We start from the raw sequence: 10,481 nt of genomic DNA, 5'->3' as shown, positions 1-10,481 counted from the left end.
CAAGATAGAAAATAAACAGTTCTCTGACTTCGATTCTGACTGCGTTACACGAGGCAAACTTTCTTCAGCAGAAGAATGGATCTCCGCCCGGCTTAACACAACCTGTCCGAACACCTAGATTCCCCCGCATCGGAATCTGTAATTGAAAAGACATTGTGAATTTATAGAAAGTTTGCAAACAAACACTGACACTTGTTGCATTTAGGATGTTTAAGAATACTTTGGGGTTTTTTTAAGCATTGAGATTTTAATTCCTGTAATTGGGTGGAGTTTATCTCTGTATTATGCAGACTCGTTGCAAGCGAGTTGTTGCTGGCTGCTGTTGCTGAAGGATTTGGCGCATCAGAGTGTTGTGGTGCTGAATTAGTCTGACCCCGGCCCCGGGGAGTACAGAGAATGTCACAGGAGGCCGTGCCGACTCGCGTGGTCTCTTGCCCTGTGCCTGGCGCCTCGTTAATTCGGGACACGTTCCCGGCGCACGTTGCCCGCCTCCTCCCCCCAGGGGACCCAGCGAGCAGCGCACACGCTCAATTACAATCTATAGAAGGTGCCTTTCACTCAATGCGCGCAGCATCTCTAAGCAAGCCCTCCTCTCCACCCCCCTTCCCTCTCCCCCCCCCCCCATTCCCAGGAGACTCTTTGCATTCCCATCCCCTACCCTCACCTTCCCCGCCCTCCCCCCCCCCCCCCCCTCCCCCTCCATCCACCCGTTCCCCGGGCGCCAGCATTGTCCCACACGCTATATAAATGCAAGGACTGGAGTCGTGTGCCAGACCTCACGAGAGCGCACTTCACAGCCCGGCTGAGTCGGAGGCCCCCGGGGCGAGGACAAGACGCGTGCCACCGCCCGGGATACCCTCTGCTGCAGAGAGCATCACCTCCCCCCCTCCCTCTCTCGCTCACACTCTCCCTCTCCAGCCACTACCCAGGTGGGTTCGCCTTTACAAACGTTGCATCCTTCGCCCCGTCACTTCTAGCTGGGGGTCATCGCAGATCTGCACTGAGATCTAACGTTGCAAGCGATGCTCCCTGCCATGGAGGTGAATTTCACAAATTGCCTTTAGGGAATGGGACATTTCTACTGTCCGTGCGCTCTTACGCGGCTAAACCAATTCACAACACAAAGTGCTGGAGCAACTCAGACTTCATCCAGCACTTTGTGCTTTGGTCAAGATTCCAGCATCTGCAGTTTCTGGTGTGTCCGTGATAGTAATGCCATCCTCTCTCTCTTTCTCTCTCTCTCTCTCTCCCTCTCACAGGATGCCCACGAAAACCGCCTGCTCGCCTGTGGCCTTCACCAGCGACCAGGGACAATATTCTCCCCTCTCCGGGGACGACAGCAGCTCGTTCGATTCCATCAGCACCGTCCTGTCTCCGGACGGCGCCCCGACCCTTCGCCTGGGCTCGGGAGACGACGCTGGCAGCCTGCGCGCTCGGAAGTCCGGGCAGGGCGCCCCGGAGAGCAGAAAGAAGAAAGCGAGGAGCCGCTCCAGGGTGAAAAACGAAGCCACGGCGACCAAGCAGCGGAAGAACCGGCGCACGAAAGCGAATGACCGGGAGCGCAACCGCATGCACAATCTAAACGACGCGCTGGACGCGTTGCGGGGAGTCCTGCCCACCTTCCCGGACGATGCCAAGTTGACCAAAATCGAAACGCTCCGTTTCGCTCACAATTACATCTGGGCGCTGACCGAGGCGCTGCGGATGGCGGAGCAAGGGCGCCCGACCTACGTGGCCAGCGGCCGGGGACACTCCTTCGAGCTCGCCAGCTCCCCGCCATCGCCATCCTCCTCCGACTGGGACTGCTCGCATTCCGCCGAGTCCCTCAGCCCCCAGAGCTCCGCCGACGAGATGTTCCTGTCGGCGCAACAGGAGCGAACCCACGGCCTGCACAGCCCGACTTACGCCGGCTTCGTTTGACTCTTGCGTTGTGTAGACAACACCGCTGCCCTCTCCCACCTTCCATGCGCGGCGCTGGTGGCGGCGCGGTAACCACACTTGCCTTATTCGCCCCCTGGAGTAGTTAGACACTGCTTGGACATCTTGGACACTGCACCCCCCCCCCCCCCCCCCCCCCCCCCCGAACTCGGCTGCAGACTGAGCGACGTGGAGGATGCTACAGAGATGTCCCATCGCAACTAAATCAGAGAAAGATCAAGAAAACTCTCCCGACTGTAAGGTGGGTCGCCCGCCCACAGGCAACAAGGAATGGCGCTTACTTCCCCGATATCCCTGCAATTTTTATAATTCCAAATGATAAATTATATCGCTGACGCGTGCATTTTTTAATATATTTATTGATGCAGAATTAATTGAAAATATATATTGTATATAAAAAGAGATTTTTCTGTCGCATTGAATCATTGTACGAACGTGTTCTGATGTTGGCAATATGTTTTTTTTTCTACATTGTAATAAAATGTTGACTTTATTCCGCACGGTTTGAGGTCCCCGTCGCTGCTGGAGAATTTGTTCCCGAAGCAGAACGCATTCCACAAACGCTCCTGCCTATTGCACACTGAAGCGCATCGTTCGCTTGCTAGCGAGCGGCGTTGATCCGTTAGCTAAGAGTCACACACACACACACAACTGCCTCCGATTGCCGTGTTAATGTGGAAAGCGTACAGGTTGTGCTGTGCGGTTGGCCGGAAAGTGCAAATCTTGTTAGATTCGGGGAGGATGTGCAGGGTGGAACTGCAGATGCTGCTTATACACCGAAGATAGACACAAAATGCTGGAGTAACTCAGCGGGACAGGCGGCATCTCTGGAGAGAAGGAATGGGTCGAGACCCTTCTTCAGATTGAGAGTCAGGCTAACGAGAGGGTACCAAGAGCATGTAAGGCGTGAAAAAGATCAGATCAGATCAAAGCAGACGCTGCTCTAAGAAATGTGCAATGGTTTGCGAGTCCGGGTTCAAACGTGGTAGAGAAGCAGAAGAACTCAAAGAGGGGGAACAGCGAGAGAGGGTGTTGGTTTACGGGGCCAGTTGAACGAAACGAAAAGAAACAGCAGAACATTGTGGGTGTATTTAGGTAAGGAACGTCTACGGGTGGAAACCAAGTCTCACGGCTCAATGGGTTCCCATCAGTAAAAATTATATCAGCCTTCCCCGTGAAACACGAGTGCGTCGCTAAATATATGCAACCAGCCAGATGTGTCTCCCAGCCCACGGACTTCTAGCGCCTGTCCAAACGTTGCTCTCGGAGAATGCGCCCTGTCCTGGCTGGGAATTGATTTAGTGTCAGTTGCGGGTGGTATTGTGAGCTGACCTGAGTCGTACAAGTCAACAACATGGGTTGTTGGAGGCCCCCCGCACACCCACCCCCACATACCACCACAACCACGGGCGTTTGCCTAATTCACCCGCCGCTCTTGTGCAGAGGGGCAGGAGGCTGCAGTAAAACAAAGATGAGTGCAACTGGAGGAACTCTACAGGCCGGCCAGCATTGATGGAGGGGAACATTTCACCAGCTGATGCTGCCCGCCCGGCCCGTTGAAATCCTTCATCCGTTCTCACTTTGTTTCGCTACTCCTTTACAGAGAATGCGATGGCATTTAAGACAATTCGACAGGGTAGCTGACTTGCCTCGAATCCACATCCCGCCTCAGTCATGATACTTCCCAATGTCCATTTAAACCCACCAATGACTCGATTTCCGTGCATCTCCAAATATTAGATTTTTTATCGGTGAACATTTGAACCCAGAGAAAGGGCCATTGTTCTCCAAACTCGCTGCCTGTGCAGTCGCCCTGTTTTTGTTACAATCACCCTGTTGGCATTCGGTGATGCGGGTCCCTTCGTGAAACCCCCCATAAGAATGACACGCACTAACAGGGGGATGTATCCCCTCAAATCTCTCTCTCTCTCTCTCTCTCTCTCTCTCTCTCTCTCTCTCTCTCTCTCTCTCTCTCTCTCTCTCTCTCTCTCTCTCTCTCTCCATAACAAAGACGGCTCGAAACCATTAATGATGTTCACTCCATTCAAACCTCTGCGTGTGTGGACGGATAGGGTCGGGCTACCAAAAAACAGTTAACTTACTAATGCGCGGCCCTTCGCACGCGATGGTGCTCGGAAGGAAGCCCGTTTAAAGGATGAAGCACCTCAGTGATTTATGCTGGATTTTGTTAGAAAGTGAGATAGATAGATAGATAGATAGATAGATAGATAGATAGATAGATAGATAGATATGATAGATAGATAGATAGATAGATAGATAGATAGATAGATAGATAGATAGATAGATAGATAGATAGATAGATAGATAGATAGATGGGGAGAGAGGGAGAGAGAGAGGAGAGAGAAGAGAGAGGGGGAGAGAGAGAGAGAGAGAGAGAGAGAGAGAGAGAGAGAGGGGGAGAGAGAGAGAGAGAGAGAGAGAGAGAGAGAGAGAGAGAGAGAGAGAGAGAGAGAGAGAGAGAGAGAGAGAGAGATGATAGTGCCCGTATAGTTCCTCACAACCCCCCACACAATCAGGGAATATTTCACACGGGGAACTCCGCATTTCTATTCTTGCGAGTTGCATTTTTAGTGATACCAATCCCTAAAGAGCCCGAGTAGGGACTGGGTTGGCGGGGCCAAGCGTTTGGGTTTATCAGACAGCTGATCCTCGTCTGCCTGAAGAAGAGTCCCGGCCCGAAGGTCACCTGTCCATGTTCTCCAGAGATGCTGCCTGACCCCCTGAGTTACTCCAGTATTTTGCGCCTTTCCAAAAGCAGATCTAAGTCTAGCCCGGCCAAAAGCTCCTGAGTCTGCGCGCTCTGATTGTCCATGTTCGAAGGCGGGCGAACTCCCCACTAACTTTTACTCTCTTGTTGGGAATTTTAAACCAAGAACCCGAACTAGTTTTCAGACGGTTCCCCCTGACCTCTGTACATGCAGTGTGCGGGCAAACTCCCGCCACTGCCCGAACATCAACCAGAAACTGTTCGTCCACCTGCACCAAGACTGGAACTATTACAACCTTTCACAGACATTTGGACAGGTACATAGATAGGTTAGGTTTAGAAGGAATGGGCCGAGCGCAGACAGGTGAACTAGAGTAGATGGGGCATGTTGGTCGGCATGGGCAAGTTGGGCCAAAGGGCCTGTACTACTTCCACGCTGTATAACTGACTGTATTTCAAGCAATATAATGCGTTTGGAAATAATTCTGGGGTGACGACATCATTTCTCCTGCTCTTGTACTTGAAGTTGGCGAGACCCCAATTTCAGCAATTTCCTCCGTAATCTCCTTGTTTCCGCGTGGTCGAGGTTATTTTTTCATCATGATTAAAACCGGCCTCGACTAAAAATAGGTTGCCGTTTTAAAAATCGATAATTTTTTTGTCGCAGGTTTAGTCGATGCCGGTTTTCTTCATAGTCGAGGAAAGTTTTCAACATATGCGTGGGAGGTGGTAGGAGGTTGCAAGTCACCTCGACCTTGATTTTTTTTTTGGGTGGCGGGCAAAGTCACCAGGTTGCTGTTTAGGTCCCCTAAGTGGGACAGGGGGCTTTAATATGCGGGGATCGCTGGTCGGTGGAGACTGGGGTGGGCTGAAAGGCCTGTTTCCGCGCTGTATCTAAACTAAACATTTTGGGTATACCCACACACCTCATGGCCAGCAGCAGTTCTTGACATGGAACAGTACAACACAAGAAAAGGCCTTTCATCCACAATGTATGTGCCAAACACGATGCCAAAACAATCTCTTGTCTACCTCCATATCCACGTGCCTATCCAAAAGCCGATTAAATGCCACTATCATATCTGCCTCAACCACCAAACCCTGCCCCAACATCTATTTTAAACTTTGCTCTCTCATCTTAAAGCTATGCCTGCTTGTATTTAATGTTTTTCATCCTGGGAAAAAGGTTCTGGATGTCTATCCCATCCATGCCTCTCATAAATATATATCTTTTTTATCAGGTCTCCCTGCAACCTTTGGTGTTCCAGAGAAAACAATCCAAGTCTGACCAACCTCTCTCTGTAGCTAATGCCCTCTAATCTGGGCATAACTCTGTTAAACCTCCTCTGCACTCTTTCCAAAGCCGCCACATCATCCCTGTAGAGGGTCAACCAGAACTGAATGCAATACTCAAATGTGGCCTAATGAGTGTCCTATAACGCTGCATCGTGACTCCCTGACTCCTATACTCAATGCCCCAACCCATGAAAGTGAACATACCGCATGCCTTCTTTGCTACTCTGCTCAGTTGTGTTGCCACTTTGAAGAAGTTATGAACTTCAACTCCTAGATCCCTCTGTACATCAATACTGTTAAGAGTAATATCATTAATAGTATATTTCCCCCTTATATTTGACCTCCCAAAGGGCATCAACCCACACTTGCTCAGATTAAACTCCACTTGCTATTTCACCGCCCATTTCTGTAGCTGATATATATCCATATCCCGCTGTATATCTTGGCAGCATTCATTACATTCCATGACCCCAGCAATCTTGGTGTGTGTGTGTGTGAGTGTGAGTGTGTGTGTGTTCGTTTGTGTCTGTGTGGGTGGGGATGTGGTGTGTGTGGGTTTGTGTCTGTGTGGGTGGGGATGTGGGGTGCAGAAATGACTGCTGTCCAGCTGTCATTTTAATTTGGTTCACGTTCTTCAATGTTTTCTCATCATTGCCCATTAACTGTTCTTCTTATGTCCTGTTCATAAAATGGGGATATATTTCAATATATTTGAAAGCTTAATCACATTTAATGAGGATAAGGGGTTTCTATTGATGCATTTAGTGTGTGGTTGAGGCAAAGTGTTAGGGGGTTAAATTAGTGGTGGGTGGGACGAATTGCAGGGGTACAGCAATGTCCATTTTAGAGGTTGGGGTTCATTTCTTTCTAATGCCTCTGAAACATTTTCCATTAGGCCCATGACTGTTTAAAAGTACTGTGAGTGAGGATGTTGCCAGGACTAGAGGGTCTGAGCTATATGGAGAGATTGAGTTGCCTGGGACTCTATTCCTTGGAATGTAGGAGGGTGAGAGGTGATTTTATTGAGGTGTATAAAATCATGAGAGGAATAGATCGGTTAGATGCACAGAGCCTCTCGCCCAGTGTAGGCGAATCAAGGACCAGAGGATAAAGGTTTAAGTTGAAGGGGAAAACATTTAATAGGAATCCGAGGAGTAACTTTTTCACACAAATGGTGGTGGTGTATGGAACAAGTTGCCAGAGGAGTTAGTTGAGGCAGGGACTATCCCAACATTTAAGAAACAGTTAGACGGGTACATGTTAGGCCAGGTTTCGTGGGATATGGCAGGTGGAACTAGTGTAGCTGGGACCTGTTGGTCTGTGTGGGCAAGTTGGGCCAAAGAACTTGTTTCCCCATTGTATCACTCAATGGCTCGAAAGGAAAAGACCACTAAGAGATGGGATGTTAAATGTCTCACTTCTCACGTTTTCATAACTTCGAGAACATTTCAGTCCTAGATTTGGTGTACAGTTCAAGGATAGACAGGGTGCTTTATTTGCTGGAATGTGCACGCTTGCACATTTGAAGAAAGTGGATCATATCAGGCTCCTCCAGTAGTTCCAGTGATTGTCGCTAGAGGCAGTATCTCTCACCACTCGCAGACTTCAAACGAAACTTGTTTTGGGAAGACGCAGAGAACGGCTCTGGGTTGCATGCGCTCTCTTCAATAACATCAGCGCTTTGCGCAGGGTGTCCCCGTTTGCCGCAAACACACGAGTGTGTTTCGCTGGTACGCTAACACAATCTAACACGACTTTCAGAGGAATCCGGGCTCATACATTTCACACCTTTCGTGTTAAACAAAAACGCAGTTTAAAATATTCCCACTTATAAGACCCGCAATAAATGGCATCCCTCCAAATATCACAAACCAGCCACAAGGAAGTGTTTGTAAGTGTTAATATAAAATGATCCACAAAAATACTCAAAGTGCTGGTATAACTCAGGGGGTCAGGCAGCGTCTCCAGAGAACACGGATAGGGTGACATTTCGGGTCGAGACCTTGCTTCAGTCTGAGGAAGGGTCTCGACCCGAGACGTCACCAATCCATGTACACCATAGATGCTGCCTGACCCACTGAGTTACTCCAGCACTTTGTGTGTGTTTGTGAATTAACCAGTATTAACCAATAATAATACTAATAATACTAAGAATACTACTACTACTACTACTACTACTACTACTACTACTACTACTACTACTACTACTACTACTACTACTACTACTACTACTAATAATAATAATAATAATAATAATAATAATAATATATTTTATTGTCATTGCACATAAATGCAGCGAGATTTGGTATGCAGCTTCCATCCTATGTCATAACTTAAATAACTAATACAATTTAGATTTAGATACCCCTAGAACATGGCTTGTAGAAAACAAGAGATTGGTTCATAAAACATAAAGGCTGGGGTTAGATTAGGACGACGTCTTTGTATATTCTATGCAGATGTGGAGGGAACCAGTTCTGCGTGTTGATTTGAAGGGGTGGACATGTCAGTCGACTTTAAACTGCTCCGGTGTTCAGCACGGTGACGAGGAGTTTGCCAAATGAGGTTGAGGGGAATGCGCAGATATTCCAACTGCGTGCTCTGGGGAACGATGATTATTCGCAGCAAGGGACGAGAGTAAATGGCCGTCTCGCCGCCAGCCAGGCGTGTCCACAATCTGAAGGAATTATTCGGTTAGAGAACTCCCTGTGGGGCGGAGGGACATTACATTTGAGGCTGTTCCCTTGGCGATTTACACCAAGTCAAACTGTGGCAGATCGAGGCAGATGTTGCCAGATGTTGCCGAGATATCAAGACTGGGAGGACATCGCTTAACCTTGCCATTCGACCGCGTAGAGTTTAATTTAGCTTTCGTAGGATGCAGGAAGAGGTTATTCGATAAATTGGGACAATGCCGTCTCACAAGAGCGCACATCCACCAATCTCACGAAATAGCCTTGCAAAGTACTTTCGCTCATACATGCCCAACAATCTCGACTAGTTATGTGTCTACTACACTAAGGGCAAAATCACACGGGTCGAAGAAGTTACCAGCAACTTTGGGGGATTTTGGAAGAAACCACAATTCCCAAAGGAAAAGATGTATACTAAACACAAAGTGCTGGAGGAACTCAGCAGGCCAGGGAGGGAATGGTCAGAAGGGTCGAGATGCTTCTCAGACACGATCCAAATCGTCACCTGTTCATTCCCTCCACCGATGCTGCCTGGCCCGCTGAGTTCCCCCAGCATTTCGTGTTTGGCTCAAGATTCCAGTATCTACAGTTCCCCCTGTGTCCATAAGATGGATACAATCACTACATTGACCAAACTACTTTGGTCACAGAGGTAGACTCTATCGGGAGGGAGACGGAAAGGCGATACAGGAGACTACAGTTGCTAGAACACATTGCTAGAAGAATTCAAAGGGCCAGGCAGCATCTATGGAGGGAATTGACACGGCATTTGAGGTCGGGACCCTTTTTCAGCCCGAGACTGAATTGGGGAGGGAATTCTAGAACTTAGGGTAGACACAAAATGCTGGAGTAACTCAGCGGGACAGGCAGCATCTCTGAAGAGAAGGAATGGGTGACATTTCGGGTCGAGACACTTCTCCAGAACTTGGGGTCTCGTCAACGAGAAGGTTGTAGGACAGGAGGAAGTCACAGAGCTATGATGCCGCTAATTTGGAAATAGCTGTGCACATGTCTTTCCAAACATATTTAATATGATTATGTTACTTGAATCTGCTTTTTTTTTAAAAATGGAACATTAACGCACAGGGTAGAATGAGAACGTGCAAACTCCATATAGACAGCACCCAAGGTCAGACTCGAACGCGTGATCTATTGCGGGCAATGCCCAGCTGCTGGCGTGCGAGGTGTTCTCCAACTACAGCGCTTCGGGCAAATAAAAGGGTAACCTCTTATGTTTTAGCCAGTGACCCCTTGCTGTGGATTCTTCCGCAAGAGGAAACAAGTTCTGCAATATCGTCCTGCCAAGATTGCCAAGTATTGCAGCATGCCTTACAACAGCCTTTACAGCAGTTTCATCAAGGAAGATATGTCACCGAGGTAAAGGTGATATTGGAGTGGATGAACAAGAGGGAAAAGCTATAGGATATGCTTATAAAGTAGAAGAGAGGTTTTGTGTAGGGAATCAGGCGTTTTAAAGTGTATGAAGGAACAGCGAATGCTTGTTTAGATAAAAGATAGACACAAAAATGTCGGAGTAACTCAGCGGGTCAGACGGCATCCCTGGAGAAAAGGAATAGATGACGTTTCGGGTCGAGACCCTTCTTCAGACTGTCACCTATTCCTTGTCTGACCTGCTGAGTTACTCCAGATTTTTGTGTCTGCCGACAGCCGAAGGGAGAGATGACAGCGGTGAAGTGAAGGAATTCAGAGATGTACAAGTATTGTACGTATGCGGATCTAGACTCAATTATACTGTAATTTATACCCGATATTATTAATAAATATATATTTTTCTTTAATCTGACAACGTCTTTTCACTTTTTTAC

General features: G+C 48.3%; 1 protein-coding gene across 1 annotated transcript; it reads left to right on the top strand.

The window, feature by feature from the left end:
- The first annotated feature begins 1,260 nt into the window (after nt 1-1,260).
- On the top strand, nt 1,261-2,047 carry LOC129713080 (neurogenin-3-like). Its single transcript, XM_055661959.1, has one exon. It carries the CDS (start codon nt 1,261-1,263, stop codon nt 1,918-1,920), a length of 660 nt encoding a protein of 219 aa, XP_055517934.1. The 3' UTR covers nt 1,921-2,047.
- Nucleotides 2,048-10,481: the final 8,434 nt, after the last annotated feature.

This window comes from Leucoraja erinacea, chromosome 34, assembly GCF_028641065.1.
Source record: "Leucoraja erinacea ecotype New England chromosome 34, Leri_hhj_1, whole genome shotgun sequence".
NCBI classification, from domain to species: Eukaryota; Metazoa; Chordata; class Chondrichthyes; order Rajiformes; family Rajidae; genus Leucoraja; species Leucoraja erinaceus.
This window is presented reverse-complemented; position numbering and strand designations above follow the sequence as displayed.